The sequence below is a fragment of the Puma concolor genome, chromosome A2 (assembly GCF_028749965.1).
Source record: "Puma concolor isolate L17-30 chromosome A2, mPumCon1.1.hap2, whole genome shotgun sequence".
Classification (NCBI taxonomy): Eukaryota; Metazoa; Chordata; class Mammalia; order Carnivora; family Felidae; genus Puma; species Puma concolor.
The window spans coordinates 151014518-151032802 of NC_141668.1; the positions used below are offsets into that span (position 1 = coordinate 151014518).

At 51.3% G+C, this 18285-nt stretch overlaps 1 protein-coding gene across 4 annotated transcripts in view; it reads left to right on the top strand.

Moving 5' to 3' along the window:
* Positions 1-18285, top strand: part of POC1A (POC1 centriolar protein A) — a 100712-nt gene that overhangs the window by 21774 nt on the left and 60653 nt on the right. The window contains exons 1-6 of one of the 4 annotated variants that reach the window (XM_025916093.2): positions 3859-4195; positions 7439-7523; positions 8495-8666; positions 9043-9222; positions 10128-10235; positions 11173-11288. In XM_025916093.2, coding sequence (XP_025771878.1) covers positions 4178-4195; positions 7439-7523; positions 8495-8666; positions 9043-9222; positions 10128-10235; positions 11173-11288 — 679 coding nt within the window. In that variant the 5' untranslated portion in view covers positions 3859-4177. Of the gene's footprint in view, positions 1-3858; positions 4196-4415; positions 4456-7438; positions 7524-8494; positions 8667-9042; positions 9223-10127; positions 10236-11172; positions 11289-18285 lie in introns of those variants that run through there. The other 3 variants (XM_086698050.1, XM_086698048.1, XM_086698049.1) reach the window with 3 other exon arrangements.

Below are 18285 nucleotides of genomic sequence, written 5' to 3' on the forward strand. Positions count from 1 at the left end.
AGTTTAATGGATAGATTTTTCTGTATTTAATTTTTTTCCTTAATTTTTTCACCTTAAGTGTTTGCATAGCAGGCAATAGAATAGCTGAATAAGGTGAAGTTGGTGGGAAGACTTGAAAATCATCATTTGAACAGTGTTGAACAACTTCTGGGTATATGAATGATACAATACTTGAATTTTTAAAAATGTTTATTTTTGAGAGAGAGTGTGTGTGTACCACACGCATGGCTGAGGCAGGAAGAGACACAGAGGATCTGAAGCGGCTTTTGCGCTGACAGCAGAGAGCCTGATGTAGGGCTCGAACCTATGAACTATGAGCTATGACCTGAGCTGAAGTCGGATGCTTAACTGACTGAGCCACCCAGGCACCCCACAGTAAATGTTGTTTTAAGGAGAATTTTGATATCTAAGTTAAATGAACCTGAACATTTGTAATGTAAAGAAACCTATGCCAAATCACCTTGAAAATGAGATTAAATGTATCTCCGTTTCTTCTTTATGGCCCCAGACTTTTCAGGTCCAAAGGAGAGATCCACTCCTCTCCATGCCAGCTATCCACATGTGCCTTTTTCTGAATATGTTCTGGTTTGAAGGTCCACGTAGACACCACCTTAGGTCTCAGGATGTAGTAAGAAACCTCAGGGCCTGGCCAGATCCTAATCAGTGTTGGAGTCTGGCCAAACTGGCCTGTCCAGGGGAGGTGACAGAAGGTTCCTGAATATTGCAAAACATCCGGTCCAGGTCAGTTCCAGGTTGGGAAGATGCCCGGAGCAGGGTTGAAGGTCTAGACAAGGACAGCCTGGACTTTCCACAGCATAAAGTGAGCAGGGATGGCCTCTAGTGGCCAGGCCCCTAGAAAGTCTCCTTCTCTTTTATTTTTTAATTTTATTTTTTATTTTAATTCTAGTGTAGTTAACATACAGTGTTATATTAGTTTCAGGTGTATGATATAGTGATTCAACAATTCTATACATTATTCAGTGCTCATCATGGTAAGTGTATCTCTTTACGTATTTCACCCATCCCCCTACCCACCTCCTCTCTGGTAACCACCCGTTTGTGGGGTTTTTTTTCTTTGTTCTTTTGTTTGGTTTCTTAAATTCCACATATGAGTGAAATCATATGGTATTTGTTTTTCTCTGTGACTTATTTCACATAGCATTACACTCTCTAGATCCATTCATATTGCTGCAAATGGCAAGATTTCATTCTTTTTGATGGCAGAGCAACATTCCATTGTATAAATACAGCACCTCTTCTTTATCCATTCATCTACCGATGAACACTTGGGCTGCTCGCATAATTTGGCTATTGTATATAATACAGCACTAAACATGGGGAGAGGCCTATATCTTTTCAAATTAGGTGTTTTCGTATTGTTTAGGTAAATAAAAATATGGTAGTTCTATTTTTACTTTTTTGAGGAAACTTCTGTTCTCCACAGTGAGTGCACCAGGTTGCATTCCCATCAACAGTGCTTGAGGGTTCCTTTTTCTCCACATCTTTGCCAACACTTGTTGTCTCTTTTGTTTTTGATTTTAGCCATTCTGACAGGTATGAGGTGGTATCTCATTATGGCTTTAATTTGCATTTCCCCTATTGATGAGTGATGTTGAGCATCTTTTCATGTGTCTGTTGGCCATCTGTATGTCTTCTTTGGTGAACTGTCCATGTCTTCCACCCATTAAAAAAAATCTTTTTTAATATTTATTCATTTTTGAGAGAGAGAGAGAGAGCATGAGTGAAGGCGGGGCAGAGAGAGACAGAGACACAGAATCTGAAGCAGGCTCCAGGCTCTGAGCCATCATCACAGAGCCTGATGTGGGCTTGAACCCATGGACTCGTGACATCATGACCTCAGCTGAAGTCGGATGCTTAATCAACTGAGCCACCCAGGCACCCCCAAATTATTTTTTTAATGTTTATTTATTTTTGAGAGAGAGAGACAGAGCACAAATTGGGGAGGGGCAGAGAGAGAGGGAGACACAGAATCTAAAGTATGTTCCAGGCTCTGAGCTATCAGCACAGAGCCCGACATGGGGCTCGAACTCATGAACAGTGAGATCATGACCTGAGCCGAAGTTGGATGCTTAACCGACTGAGCCAGCAGGGTGCCCCCTTCCACCCACTTTTTTAAAATGTTTATTTTATTTATTTATTTATGTATGTATGTATGTATTTATTTATTTATTTTTTAATTTTTTTAATGTTTTTATTTATTTTTGAAGGAGAGAGAGACAGAGCATGAGTGGGGGAGGAGCAGAGAGAGAGGGAGACATAGAATTTGAAGCAGGCTCCAGGCTCTAAGCTGTCAGCACAGAGCCTGATGTGGGCCTCGAACCCCACGAACTGTGAGATCATGACCTGAGCCGAAGTCAGACACTTAACCGACTGAGCCACCCAGGCGCCCCTTAAATGTTTATTTTTGAGAGAGAGAGACAGCATGAGCACACAAAGTGGAAAGGGGGCAGAGAGAGAGAGGGAGACAGAGAATCCAAAGCAGGCTCCATGCTGTCAGCACAAATCTGGATGTGGGGCTTGAACCCATGAACCCATGAGATCATGACATGATTCTAAGTTGGTTGCTCAACTGACTGAGCTACCCAGGCGCCGCTGCCCATTTTTAATTGGATTATTCAAATTTTTGGTGTTGAGTTGTATAAATCATTATATATTTTGGATACTAACCCTTTTTTCAGATATGTCATTTACAAATATCTCCTCCCATTCAGGAGGTTGTCTGTTAGCTTTGTGGATTATATTCTTTGCTGTGTAGGAAGTTTTTAACCTGATATAATCTCAATACGTTTAATTTTGCTTTTGTTTCTCTTGTCTCAGGAGACATATCTAGAAATGTCTCCTTTTCTTTTAGAGATGGAATTTATTTTTTTTTTTAATTTTTTTTTAACGTTTATTTATTTTTGAGACAGAGAGAGACAGAGCATGAACGGGGAAGGGGCAGAGAGAGAGGGAGACACAGAATCGGAAGCAGGCTCCAGGCTCTGAGCCATCAGCCCAGAGCCCGACGCGGGGCTCGAACTCACGGGCCGTGAGATCGTGACCTGAGCTGAAGTTGGAGGCTTAACCGACTGAGCTACCCAGGCGCCCCTAGAGATGGAATTTATAAACCCTTCTCAGGTCTGAGGAGTCCGGAGAGGGCCAGGCTGCATCACGAATTCCCTCTAATTATAAATGGGTAAACTGAGGCCTGGAGCAGAGGTATTCCTCTCCCCCATCGCCCCCGCCTCCCTCAGGTCACAGGTCACACAAGGAAGTAGCAATAACAGAATAGAATCTAGGTTTCTTCACGTATGAATGTGATTCAGAGTGACTGGTGTTCTTTTAAGTTGACACTTGTTTGTTTTTCTTAATATTTATTCCTGAGAGAGGAAGAGATTGTGAGCGGGGAAGGGCAGAGAGAGAGAGGGGTACATTGGATCTGAAGTGGACTCACTGCTGACAGCACAGAGCCTGATGTGGGGCTGGAACCCACCCAACCGTGGGATCCTGTCTGAGCCAAAATCAGACACTTAACAGACTGAGCCAACCAGGCGCCCCTAAACCAACACCTGTTTTAAGTTCAGAGGAGCGAACCATTTAAAGAATCTCTGAGGGGCGACTAATTGGATCTTAAGGTATTGGGGGAACACCTGGCCTCCGGGGCCCTTTAAGAGGACAAGGCTACAACGACCCACGTGTCCTTCGCTTCCGGGATACTTGCTACAGGTGGTGAATCCCGGCTCACCCTCAAGGTATATTGGGAAGAGTAGTTCCACTTTCCGGCCGACGCATGGCGGCGGCCGTCTTGAAACTGCATTTCCCAGAAGGCTCTGCTTACCGTCTCAGGAACCGGGCTATGGGCCGGTGGACAGAACTCCTCATCCTGGGTTTTTAAATTTCTCAGGGGATGAGTGACGGTGGACAGAGGCCTTTGGCGGCGGTGTTCGTGGGCTGCCTGGCATGTAGGCGCTGCGCGCTGACACTGTGGAACCATCCACACAGCTCTGCTTCCGGCCGGGGGCAAAAAGCAGAGGCGCTGCGTCTCCTTTAATCGTCGTGGGCGGGGCGTGGCACCGCGACCCGCGTTGCTATTGGCGGCGGTTGGGGGCGCGGAAACTGAACCTGCCGCAACGGCCGACGCTGCCTCGTCCGGCGCCTTGGGCGCCCCGGGCCCGCCATGGCTGCACCCTGCCCTGTAAGTTTTTGCCCGCGGGTCTGCCCGGCCTTACTTTCCCCGCCCGGACTGTGGGCGCCTGGCCGGGGCGACGGCTTCGAGGGGAAGCCGGGTTCCGAGCCAGTTCTCTCCGGTCCTAGTTTACTGTCTGTGCAGGGGGCGCTGGGTGGGGACACGTAGTGAGCACCTTCTGCGTGCCAGACCCTTTGCGGGCTCCCGGAGCCGACCAACCAGTCCCTGCTCCCAGGATATGCATCCTAGCGGAGGAGACACTGGTACTGGTATGTTCCAACTGGAGGTCAAACCTGGGGTTAGCGCAGGGCCTCCCTTGGGCTCAGCCTCGCCATCCTGAGCAGTGGATAGCTGGGTAGGGGCCAGTTTAGCGTACCCCTTTATCGGAAGGGGCAGCCTAGGTCTGCAGCATGATCTGGGCCCGGCGCCCTGAGTCTAAGGTTCCTCCAGAGGGAAGCACTCCAAAACTCCTCTTTCTGGCCTTTGGGCTGGGTTGAGAGGAAGACTGGGTGGTGCCTGTTGGCACCCTTAGGCGTGTGGGGACTTGAGCAGAGGGCCCAGGCATAGGATCCAGGCGTTTTGACCCCTAACCTAGTGCCCTTCCCTTAAGTCCCTCCCCACTTCCTTCCATATATAAGCCACCTTTGGGGGAGATGAGGAACCACAGAGCCTGGTGGGATGAGGTGGGAAGGGTGTTGGGAGGTTTCAGGGGCCCTCTGGTCAGAGGTGGATCTGAACTTGCTTCTTCCCACTGAGCCTAGAGGTGAGCATTATCTTACCCTTGTTCTCCCAAGAGGTTCAGGTGAGGCAGTTGCTGTTCTGTTGGGGGCCCTCCCCCAGCTGCCACTCCCTTTCATGTTGAAAAGGGGACTCTGGCAGGTGTGCTGGGGGTGGAGCTGGGCACAGGGCCTTTATTCTGGTTACAGCTCTGTGGAGGTGGCAATGGCCTTGCTCTTTCCCAAGGACATTTTTCCCCCCAAGGGGAGGTTTTGTGGGCCTCCCTGGTGTGCCTGAAATGCTTTTTTGAGGTTTCCGATATTTGGGGTAGGAGGAGATGTTTGCACAGCAGGGCTGTGATTCTTCAAATGCTAAGAAGCTGCTGTTGAGTGGACAGTCTCTGGAATATTATTTCCATGTCTTCCTAAGCAGTGACCTAAACTACTGCTTTCTTGACATTGGGCTGAGTGGAGATGATGGAAGCGGCCCTTGGGGCCTGTCCAGGCTGACCTTTGGGTTCACAGTGGGACTGAGGGTACGGAATCTGAATCCTGAGATGCAGGTTGCTGAAAGACTCCCCATTTTCTCTCTTTGGTTCTTTTAGAAAAATAGCCTTATTGGAATATTATTCACATGCCATAAAATGTACCCTTTTAAGATGTAAAATTCATCAGTATTTAGTACATTCACATTGTTGTCCAATAATCATCACTATCTAATTTCAGAACATTTTTGTCACTCCAAAGGGAAGCCTGTACTCATTAAACAGTCACTCCCCTTCTCCTCACCAATCTAATTTCATTCTCTATAGATTTGCCTATTCTGGACATTTCATATAAATGAATCAGACAAAATGTGGCCTTTTGTATCTGGCTTTTTTCACGTAACATTTTCCAGGTCCATCCATGTTGTAGCATGTCTGTTTCTTCATTCCTTTTTACTGCTGAGTAATATTCTATTGTATGGAGAGATCACATTTTGTTTACCCACTCATCTCTCTTTTTTTTTTTTAAGTGTTTATTTCTTTTTGAGAGAGAGAGACAGAGTGTAAGCGGAGGAGGGGCAGAGACAGAGGGAGACATAGAATCCAAAGCAGGCTCCAGACTCTGAGCTGTTAGTACAGAGGCCGACATGGGGCTTGAACTCACGAACTGTGAGATCATGACCTGAGCCGAAGTCAGAGGCTTAACCGACTGAGCCACCCAGGTGCCCCAACATTTATTTATTTTTGAGAGGGAGAGCATGAGTGGGGCAGGGCAGAGAAAGGGAGACAGAATCCCAATCACGCTCTGCACTGTCAGTACAGAGCCCAACTCAGGGGGCTCAAACTCATAAACTGTAAGATCATGACCTGAGCCAAAGTCAGACGCCCAACCAACTGAGCCATCAAGGTGCTCCTTTTTACCCATTCATCTCTTGATGGACATTTAGGTTTGTCCACGTTTTGGCTATTATAGATAATATTGCTATGAACACTTGTGTACAAGTTTTTGTGTGAACATGCTTTCAATTCTTTGGGGTATTTACCTAGAATTTGATAACTTTTTGAGGAACACTGAGATTTTTTTGTTTAAAAAAATTTTTTTAATGTTTATTTTATTTTTGAGAGAGACAGAGACAGTGCAAGCAGGGGAAGGGCAGAGAGAGAGGGAGAATCTGAAGCAGGTTGCCGGCTCCGAGCTGTCAGCACAGAGCCTGACGCAAGGCTCGAGCTCACGAACTGCAAGATCTGAGCCGAATTCAGACGCTTAATCAATTGAGCCACCCAGGTGCCCCGCAAAGTTTTTTTCCATAGTGACTTTTTCCATTTTTTGGTTAAGATTATTTTGTCTGTTCTGGCTGTCTCACATTTTCGTATGAATTTTAAGATCAGCTTGTCAATTTTTGCAAAAAGTGGCCCCCGAGATTTTGATAGGGACTGTGTTGTATCTGTAGATCAGTTTGCATTTTAACAAAATTGTTTTTTAAACTGTGACCATGGATATTTTTGCATTCATCTAGGTCTTTTAAAATTTCTTTCAATGAAGTTTTACAGGTTTTACTGTGTAAGCCTTTATTTCTCTTGTTAAATTCATTCTTTCTTTCTTTCTTTCTTTCTCTTTCCTCCCTCTTTCCTTTCCCCCCTTTATTTCTAGATTTTTTTTTAAATTAATCTCTCCATCCAACATGGATCTCAAACTTATAGCCCTGAGATCAAGAGTCATATGCTGTACTGACTGAGCCAGCCAGGCACTCCTCTTTTTAAATTATTTCGAAGTATTCTTTCTCACGTGTCATAAATAGAATTGCCATCATTTTTCAGATTGTTCATTGCTGGTGTATAGGATCGATATTTGTATGTTACTCGTGTTTGTATCCTGCAACCTTACTTAACTGGCTTAGTTTTTTTTTAATGGATTCCCTAGGATTTTCTATATCCAAGACCATGCCTTGAGCATTTTTTAAACTCTTCCTATTATAGGAAGAGTCTTGGCCCTGGGGTCAAGCCCCATCCTCCTCCACATTTTCACTCATTTGACCCTGGCTGTCCCACAGGAGGACCCCTCACTGGAGAGGCATTTTAAGGGCCACCGAGATGCAGTTACTTGTGTGGACTTCAGTCTCAACACGAAGCAGCTGGGTAAGAGGAGGCGTCTTTTCCTAGGCCCTAGCTTATGAGCTGAGAAGGCTGATTTTCTACCTGGGAGGTGTGGTGTGGGGGAGGTAGGGCACAGTGAGAACCCGGGTGCTTTGTCTAGACCTGCATCTTGCTTCAGCTGGTCAGCTGTCTGGGTGCTGGGGGCTTTGTGAGCTTCATTCTACATGGCAGAGGTTGGGGGCCTTGCCAAGGTCACATAGGCTTTGAGGGTGGGACCAGCTTCTGGGCTTTTCACTGCATATATCCCAGCCACCTTTTGGGTCTGGGTTACGGAATGGCCCTAAACAGTGCTTTCTTTTCCTTGGGTCCTCCATTCTGTTGTCCATAGTATTATGGGAGCATCCAGGAGAAGGGTGTGGAGTAGAGCCGGGTACGCCTCTTCTACCACTGCCCTTGCACACCAGCTGAGTACCCCTGCTCTTTGGCCGCTTGGGGATTCATACACAGCTGTCATGGCTGCAGCTTTCTTGTTTCTGTGGACAAGGCTCTCCCTTCATCCTATGGTCAAGGTCCCCTGTCAGAGGCTGTTGGCCTTGTGATCAGTGTAGATTAAGAGCAAACTGAAGTTATTTGACCTGTCTTGGGGATCGCCAGGCTTCTGATTGATGTGGGCACTCTCAATGGTAAAAGGCCCAATTGGATTGGACTGGCTGCCCTGTGTTGGGAGGACTTGCTCTCTAGAGCCCTTAGGGTGTGACTGTGCGGGGGCCCTGTGGAGGATAAGTTTTCTCAGAGGCCATGGGTTGCAGCCCAGGGCTGGCATGTGAAGAGCATCTCTTGGTCTGGCTCCCATGTGGGCCTGCTGCTCGGGGAGCTGATGACCGGTAGATTCTCCAAACACCAGCTCAGTGGTCACTGGAAGTGTGGCCTGTCCCCTGCCCCCTTACCCCTTTGTCTTGCTGGAGGCTCAAGGCCCACTGGACCTGAGGGTCACAGTGTCCCTACTTTCTCAGCCAGCGGCTCCATGGACTCATGCCTCATGATCTGGCACATGAAGCCCCAGTCACGCGCCTACCGCTTTGCGGGCCACAAGGATGCTGTCACCTGTGTGAACTTCTCCCCTTCGGGACACCTTCTTGCCTCAGGCTCCCGAGACAAAACTGTCCGGATCTGGATACCCAATGTGTGAGTTATAGACGTTGAAGGGCTCATCTGAGCTTGGGGCCCTGGTGCCAGAGCTATCCACACTCAGGTCCCCATCCTGGCTCTGGACTTATTGTAGTGGGACATCTGCTCTGCTTCTGAAGAGGTGCCATCAGAAGCTGGAGCTCCAGCTGGGCCCCTCCCCTTGGTGTTGGGAGAGGGATTCTGGGCTTACTCCAGCCATTCTGGAAGGGGTCCCATCTTGGTGCTGTTCACACATGGGCAACATGTGGGGCACGGGTGCACAGGCCTGTGTCAACTTGGAGGGGCTCCCGAGGAGTGGGGAGAGCTTTGATGTGCTCATGGGCCCTTGTGTCACTGTTACGGGTTTCCTGAGTTGGAGTATCCACTCCTGCAGCAAAGGCGAGTCCACTGTGTTCCGGGCACACACGGCCACAGTGAGGAGTGTCCACTTCTGCAGTGATGGCCAGTCTTTCGTGACAGCCTCCGATGACAAGACAGTTAAGGTGTGGTCGACTCATCGCCAGAAATTCCTGTTCTCCCTAAGCCAGCACATCAACTGGGTCCGCTGTGCCAGGTGAGCATTGTCCTGTTGAGACCTGGAGCTTGAGAGGTACAGAGACGCTGCCAGGTGCCAGTATCATGACCTTGGGCAAACACTTTCACTACTCTTTTCTATTCCTGCGTCTCCGCTTCCTCATTTGTGAAGTGGGAACAAAGACGTTGTTACATTGTAAATTATTGAGAAGCTTTAAGCTCAGAGGTGACAAGTGCATTGGTCCTTTGCCAGCCGTGATTGGCCGCCCTGACAACTGTGCTGATGAGGCCCAAAGCAAGTCAGACGGGGCTGTTTATGAGCACTAGCAACAACAGGATGATGTCACTGCTGCCTCTATACGTTTTCTCTTCACTCTTCATGGCAGCCCTGCAGGCTAAATGGTGTCGTTCCCATTATGCCGATGAGGATGCTGAGGCCTGGAAGAGTGCGGTTTCTGGTGGGGTTAATGGCAGAGCTAGGGTTTGAACCTGAGTCTGCTTCTCAGAAGTTCATTTTGCTTGAGCTGCCAGTTGGGGATCCAGGCTTCTGAGGGGGCTGGTCTGGAGGCCGGCTCTCCCTTTTGTGTGGCGGGGGGCAGTATGTAGATTCGGGGGGCCTGGGAACAGGATAACGGGGCTGATGGTGGGCTTTGGACCACCTTCATGCTGCTAGCATCAGGGGTCACCCCACGCGGTGTCGTATGCCACGTGCAGTGCTGGGGGTTTGCGCGCACAACGCTGCTCCCTGCTTCCCGTGAGGTGGGCGCCATTCTTACCCATCTCACAGAAGGAAAGCCACTTGGCTGGGATCACTCAGGGTCAGAGCAGGGTGTGTGGCTTTGGCTGGTTCTGGGATCGGGGGGTGGGCAGTGCAGAGAGGTGGCTGTGGAGGATAGTTGTGCAGCACCCATGACAGTGGTGTGACTTGTGCCCTGCCTGGTTCAGGTTCTCTCCCGACGGGCGGCTCATTGTGTCTGCCAGTGATGACAAGACTGTCAAGCTGTGGGACAAGACCAGCCGGGAGTGTGTCCACTCTTACTGTGAGCATGGCGGGTAAGTCACCAGACCCTGTCCACCACCTGCAGGACCTAGTCGTGAGGGGCCCCAGTGGCCTCATGTGGAACCACGTCTCTGCTGCTCTCTGTCTCTGAAGTTTTTCCTATGTGAATGGGAGGTTCAGCCTCACTCCCATCCCCACAGATAACAGGAGTGTTTAACTTCAAGGCCTATAATTCTTGGGGCCTCTTTTTTCCCTTCATTCTCCAGTTCTCCAATTGTGCCCCGTCTGTCTGAAAGCAGGTGAGCCTGGACCCTCCTAAATCATGTTAGTATGTCACCTATGGTGATGGTTTTATAAAGGAAAAAGCTTGTCAGGTTCTTGTAAGTTCTTGGAGGCTATTCGTTTTGTGCCACATCACCAGGAGAGGGACTCACCTGCTCTGGGCTCCTCAGTGAACCCCAGCTTCTGCCTCCTCAGTTAGGCTGGGAGCCCCAAGGACAGGCTCCTCCTGAGAGCTGGCCACGATACCACTCTGGGTGTTACGTGTCGGTATATTGAGGGCCCTTGGCCTGTCTCTTGGAGATAGGTGAACCAGCGGCCCTGGGGCCCTGTTGGCCCTTTGGGACTGGGCCTCAGCTGGCAGGGCCTGCCCTGCCTCCTGCTTTGATGAGGGCACCAGCTCTAACTCTGAAAACCCCTGAGCCATCAGCTGACCTTTGGGCTGAAGACACTTTCTCTACTTGTATTTAGAAGTGGATGCTGGGATTTGCTCCCTGGTGAGGCTACTTCTGGTTATTGCTAGCCACTGTTCTTACCCTCTCCTTGCTATTCCTTGGCCACCTGGTAAAGACACAGGGCAGAAGGGAGGTGTTCAGGGTTGAGGGGACAGCCTGAGCAGGTATGCACGGGAGGGAAAGTGCTGGACGTTTTCAGGTCTGTTCTGAGCCAGGACAGCCCTCCTATAGCCTGCGGTGGCCCCTGTCTTTCCAGCTTTGTCACCTACGTGGACTTCCACCCCAGCGGCACATGCATTGCTGCTGCCGGCATGGACAACACAGTGAAGGTGTGGGACGTGCGGACGCACCGGCTCTTGCAGCACTATCAGCGTGAGTGTCCACGAGCGGGACTGTGTGGGGCCAGGTGTCGGGCTCATTGCCGTGGTGCTTAAATGGGCCTGAGGATGGCCCCGGTCAGTGGGGAGAAGTCCCAGGCCTGCTGGGATCTCCAGGGGCGAGTAGTCCGTGTTGTGGCTATGCCGGTTTTTTTTTTTTTTTTTTTTAATTTTTTTTTTCAATGTTTATTTATTTTTGGGACAGAGAGAGACAGAGCATGAACGGGGGAGGGGCAGAGAGAGAGGGAGACACAGAATCGGAAACAGGCTCCAGGCTCTGAGCCATCAGCCCAGAGCCCGACGCGGGGCTCGAACTCACGGACCGCGAGATCGTGACCTGGCTGAAGTCGGACGCTTAACCGACTGCGCCACCCAGGCGCCCCTATGCCGGTTTTTTTAACGTTGGCCAGGAGGTGAATCATGGCACTGCCTGGCATCCACCAAGCCCTTTGGTGCCTGCTCACGAGCTGCCAGGGTCTCATATGTACTGCAGGGCCGGATGAGGAGCTCTCAGTGGGTCTCTGGCCAGGGCTCTGCTCAAGCGCCACTTCTCAGGGGCTGCTCGTGCTACTGGCCTCCAGGGCTAACTCAGGTGAGGGGGCCAGGTCTGTCAAAAGAGGTCAGTGTGTGTGAGACCTTGGCCACTTTGGGCCTCATGATGTCCTCCACTGATACGGAGCCATGAGCCATATGGAGGGTCAACTTAGGCTAGAGGCCAGGATGCAAGCCCTGGAGTTGTGTCCGCTGATCTAATTGTAGCCCTTGGGAGGCAGAGCCGCAGGCATTCCACGTGGGCCGGCGTCAGGCTCTAGCTGGGGGGCGGGGCAGGAGCAGACTTGGGTGTGATTAGGAGGCGCGACCTGAGGGTACTGGAGTATGGAGCTGTCTTGAGAGCAGGTGTGACTGGGCATGGCCATGCGTCACCTCAGTGGTGGGGATGGAGCCAGGGAAGGAAGCTGGTGAGGGGCCACGGGAGGAACTGGAGGCTGTGCAAGGAGCAGATGGAGGGGACCTTGGGGGCCTGGGGCCCAGACCAGGGAGGGGCAGAGCTGGAGTTGTTTGAAAAACTGTGGTTGTTGACTTGGGACTGAGTTTAAAGTCCATGGGCCACTTCGAGAATTCACACCTGAAGACGGGAAGGACGCATCTGGACAAAGGTGTCGGGCTTGGGGTTCAGAGCTCTGCTTTAAGCCCTTTCTAGCTGATTCTCAGACTGTGAGGACAGCACTTTCTTGAGGTAACCAAGGGAAACAGACCTCCTAAGAAGGAAGAGAGGCTCCTGGTCTTAAGAAGCACATGGTGGAGGGTGGGCTCTGCAGCCAGCCTCAGCATTCCTAGTTGTGTGACGTTGGACAGGTCACTTGACTCCTCTGATCACCCTGGGACAGTGATAGGGCTTCTCTCACAGGTGGCGTTGGGAGGGTAATGAGTTGGTCCACATGAAGAACTCAGAGAGTGCCTGGCACAAAACAGAAAACAAGCACTATGTTGATGATGATGCTGTTGTTGCCAAGTCTTGGTCCTGGGGTCTGGTCTCTGGGCAAGGTGAGCCGTCGGTCACGGCTTGCGCTACCCTACACCACCACCAGGTGGCAGGGGCCAGCTGCATAACTGGTTCCTTTCTCTACAGTGAGCCCTGGGGTTTGTTACAGATGCCATTTCAGACAGAGCTTCTAGAACAGAGCAGATATGGGGTCTACCCCGTCCTTGGAGACCACACCTCTCCTTCCCCTCCTTCAGATTTAGAGGCCTCTCTCTTTTCTCGGCCAGGCCTAGATTGGAGATTGGGCACATGTGCAAAGTTGACTAGGTGAAGTTTGGCAGGTGCAAAGGAGTGCTGGGCAGAAAGGCGCCTCTGAGTGTGGGGTCAGGAGAGATGGGAAGGTTAGGAGCATAGGCTGTTTCCGATCTGTAAAGGGGGTAGTGATAGTACCTTATGGGGTTTGTGAAGATCTGTTGGGGGAGTCCACATGAGAATTATAATAGAGTGCTGGAAATATGGTTTGTACCACATAAGACTTTTATTATTACTTATTATTTTGTACTACATAAGTCTTGACACTGCAGGGAGAGGATCTCTAGGTGACCCTGGGAGGGTCCAGCCTCACCTCTGATGGATCAGGAGCCTGGGCCTGGTTGGTGTTTGTGGCATGCACCAGCAAGTACCCATTGGGGAGGACCTTGAATGCCGTACTCTGGATCATGGTCCCAAAGATGCAGTGGCAGTGGTGGGACTGTCCCATGGTTTACAGAGTGAAGGTATGTCTGAGAGGACAGCAGTGCTGAGAGCCTATGGGAGTGGGAAGCTGGTGTGTCTGGGCGAGGGCTGGGCATTCAAGTAGGGCAGGAGTCAGGCCCAGGGGATGGGTTTTGGAGATTGAGTAGAGTCAGAAGTTGATGCTGTGGGCAAGGGGCCATTCCTGCGGCTTGTGAAGGGCTCAGGCCATATCCTGGGTCCCTGCGATTGAGGAGCCATGAAAGGAAAGGTCCACAAAGCAGTCAGTGTGAGGGGTGGGAGCCCCCTCTCCCATCATGGGAGGGCTGAGGGGGGCAGAACCAGGGTTACGGAGGAGGGCAGAGTCTCCCAAAGAGGGTGGTCAGGAGGTGGAGTGATGCAGAGCAGTTGAGGGGGGTGGCAGGTGCTGAAGAGAGGTCCCTGGGGTTTTTGAGGGAGCAGGCTTGGCAGTGGGTGGGGGTGGGAGTCCGTGACTGGCAGGGCTGAGGAGGTAGTGGGAGGGCTCAGGTAGCATCAGGAGCCAAGTCCTGAGGGGACCTGGGACACATGAGGTTGACAGGCTCTGCAGAGAGATTTCAGTGAGTTTTTGTTCTTATTCTTTCCTCTGTGACAGAGCTACTCAGTGTCTCATTCCTAAGCCACCCCGATATAGATCAGAGACCTCGGGTGTCTTGGAGTACCCCATCAACAACTGGGTTTCCTCAGCTTCCTGCCCAGTGCATGGTGCATGGTACATGGTGGGTATTCACGGTGCCGCAAACTCTTCCCACTACCTCTAGACTCACCCTCTGGGGCTCAAGAAGAGCCGGGTGGATCCGAGCACATTGCTTGGGGGACATGCCCCTCACCCTCTGTGCTGCCAGAGTGACTCGGCTAGGTCTGCTCCTGGCTGGTGGCTCCCCTTAAGAGTTCCATGGCTGAACCTCTACCTGAGAGACTCTCCCTAGCCCCTTAGTAGCAGCTGCTCCCCCACCCTTGGAGGTGCAGGGGCATCTGTTTGGAGGCTGATTGCCCAAGAAGGACTTCTGACCCTTTGACAGCAGACACCTGAGCTACTTTCTGTCTCCAATCCCTGGGAAACCCAGAGGAGAGTTCTTAGGGACACTGTGACACTTGGGGACTCTGGGTGAGAACCAGGCACTCCTGAGTGGGCTTTGGGCACATGAGGCTGTCGGGCTTTTCTGAGACACTTCGATTCATGCTACTGCAGTGTGTGGTCAGCAATCCTAGCCTGCCCGTGTCCAGCTGCCGCATGGTTGTGCTTTATGGAGGACACTTCCTGTCCCATGTTAGGTTGTTGGGAGTCGCTTTAGGCAACAGCAGGTAGCTGGCACCATTTTTCTCAGGCAAGGAATTTCTTGGCTCTGGCCTGTCACTGTGGGGAGCAGTTCTGGTTTCCCAATTCAGCAAGGAGACAGTGGGGCTGTTAGAGCCCTGGGAGCACCAGTCCCCACGGAGGTGGGTTAGGCTCCATATGCTCTGAGCCCACATCAAGGCTGTTTAAACATCTGAGCAGCAGCCCCCATCTGGAACCCGTAATGTGGTTTGCGGTTTACAGGCACGTGCAGGTCCTGGGTGGATGTCAGGGACTGCTCCCCATTTCACAGATGGGGAGTTTGAGGCTTGCCCACGGTCACACAGCTGGGAAGCTGGGAATCTGAGCCTCCCAGTTCAAGGCCTCCGAGTCTGACGTTCTGTCCATCACTCCTTGCTGGATTCTTACACTGTGTTGATTCTAGTCATTTACTTCCTGAGGCCTCTGGGAAGCCTTGGCTTGGCCCTCTCCAGAAATTCCAATTAGAGCTCAGAGTCCCAGGTTCTCTGTCCATCAGTTCTTTTTTTTTTTTTTAATTAATTAATTTTTTTTGAGAGGAGGAGAGCAGGAGTGGGAGAGGGCAGAGAGAGAGGGAGACACAGAATCTGAAGCAGGCTCCAGGCTCTGAGCTGTCAGCACAGAGCCCGACGCAGGGCTTGAACTCACGAACAGTGAGATCATGACCTGAGCCGAAGTCAGTTGCTTAACCGACTGAGCCACCCAGGCAGCCCCTCCATTGGTTCTTAACACACCCCTCTGTCCCACCCCAGCTACAGTCACGGAGGATTTTAAGGCAGCTGTGCAGCTGGTGGGGTAGGCCTGTACCCTTTGCTTGGTTTTTGAGACTGAAACAGTTGGTCAGGAGGCAGTGCACTGTCCCACCTGATCTGGCCAACTCATTGGCTCTTTCCCACCATCCCTAAGTAAGCATTTATGTGACAGTCACAAAGAGGAGGGTTTTGAACATCCTTCCCTGCTAGTATCAGAGCAACTTCATTGTATGAATCCATAGCCCCTCATAAACCCAAAGTCACGGGTAGTTCCAGTTGCATATTATGAGAAGTCACCCCAGGTGAAGTTAAGCTGAGCCCTTTGTGATGAGAGTGGGGTGGGCCTGCTTTAGGAAGGTACCTCCTACTTGGGTACCTGGGGGTTACTCTGGGCTCCTCGGTCAGTTTGAAGCCCACTGGGCAGTAGGCCAGATTTGCCGAAGGCTTGTACAACAGAGCTGTGTGGGCAGAGTGGCTTGTGGGTACCTGGGACTCTCCTCAGGCCATGTGCTGCCCGCAAGCTGTGGCCAGTTCCCAGGGCAGGGTCTGCAGTGGCCTCGATCCCACCCTTTCTGGGTTCCTGGTGGCCTGTAGAACCTTGATGTTGGTGTACCTCTGACCTTGAGTTGGAGTCTCTCTTTTGCCAGGAGCCCACAGCTGTGCCCAAATGGCAATCCGCCATCAGTTAACACTGATAACTGCCATGGAAGCAAGAAGAGGGCCTGTAAGTTTTGGGCTTGATGAAAAGTGGATTATTCCTGCACAGTCACTGCTCAGGACTTTATGGTGGGAGCCTACCTGGGGGACTGTCACGCAGGGATGATTCTTAGGACAGGCCCTCCCTAGAATGGCTGTCCCACCTCTGTAGAGCCAGAGAGGCTGCCCCAGGCTGGTGGGGCTGGTGGGCAAGGCAGGAGAACAAGGAGGGAAAGGCAGTAGGTCCTGGCGTCTGGTACATCCTCACCCCCAGTCTGAGCCCTTTTCTGGAGTAAATGGTTCCAGATGTTTCCACCCCAGCTAGGAGGTCTTTGATATTCCTGCCATTTATACTGGAGCAGAGCTTTTAGTGTCCTTTCTCTGGAGGAGATTCCCTTCCCTGGGGTGGACTTGCCCAGGTGGGAGGCCCTGGCATGGCATCCACATCCTGACCCCGCCAGCCTGGTGGTGCTGGGAAGCCCTGGGCTCCCTGAGCTCACCCTCCCCCGATCCACCCTCCTGACCCTGGCTGTTCCTCTGCCAGCTTTGTCTCAGGTGGGGTGGGGTGGGGTGGCGTGGCGTTCTTTCCAGTACAGGCTGCCAAGGGCTGCAGAAACGAGAATAGAGTGCCCTTCTCCAGGCTCAGGGAGGCAGACATGCCAGGAGTAGCATTTGAAGCCCGAGGGAAGATGGGGCATAGGTAGCTGTTCTGCTGTGGGACTGAGGGCTTAGGGTGGCGGGGCTCCCCTGGGAGCATCTCCCAGTGTTTTGGCCCTCCTCGTCCCTCACTTCTCCGCCAATGTGAGCCAGCAGTCTGGTGAGCATAGCTGGCCCCTCAGGAGCGCAGGGCACTAGCTCTTAGCCTGTACACTTACAGCCTGAAGTGCTGCCAGGGTGATGCCAGGCTAGGCCTGGGCTCTGCCTCCCTGGACAGGACTCTCTATTGAGGGGAGAGAAGGATTTGTTTTGTTTTTTGATGTTTATCTATTTTTGAGACAGAGAGGGAGAACACATGTGGGGGAGGGATAGGGAGAGGGTGAGAGTGAGGGAGAGGGAGAGGGAGAGGGAGACACAGAATCTGAAGCAGGTTCCAGGCTCTGAGCTGTCAGCCCAGAGCCTGATGTGGGGGTCAAAACCACGAACCGTGAGATCATGACCTGGGCTGAAGTCAGATGCTTAACTGACTGAGCCACTCAGGTGCCCCCACTACACACAGGTGTTTGTTTGTTTTTTTAAGTTTATTTAATTTGAGAGAGACAGCACATGTGAGTGGGGAGGGGCAGAGAGAGAGGGAGAGAATCCCAAGCAGGCTCTGCACTGTCAGCGAGGGACCTGACGTGGGACTCGAACCCATGAACCGTGAGATCACAACCTGAGCTGAAATCAAGAGTCGGATGCTTAATGACTGAGTCACCCAGTTACCTCGGGAAGGATTTGCTTTTTATCATTCACTCAGTTGTGTAATTACAGTGACTATATACTGATGGTTAAAAAATTATTCTGGAAGTATGCAGAGTAAAAATTCCCTTATTTCTGTCCTACCCATAAGACTGTATAGGAGGGCCCTACCAGGAACTTCTGTCCACATCCCTCTGCACATGTGTGTGCCCCTCTACATGTGGGTGGTGAAAGGCATACTCTGCACCTGTTCAGTTCCTGCTGGGGTCATCTATGGCTGTATTCTTTTGTTCTCCATGCCCCAAATCTAAGTAAGCACTGAGGACACTGACCTCCCCGTCCCCAGACATCATCAGCCCCTCTGCAGGCTGGCTCCTGGAGTTCTGGTGCTTAAAGAGTATTCAGACATAAATTGCCATGTTATGTAAAGCCCTGGCTGTCTCCCCCAAGTGTGCTCGGGAACATGTACCCACATTCCCCAGGCATATGAGCTTATCAGCTGGGCTGGTGTCTGAGGGGCTCCATGTTCCTCTGTGGGTTCTGCTGAAGGCCATTTTGCGGTGGATGTGTTTATTGC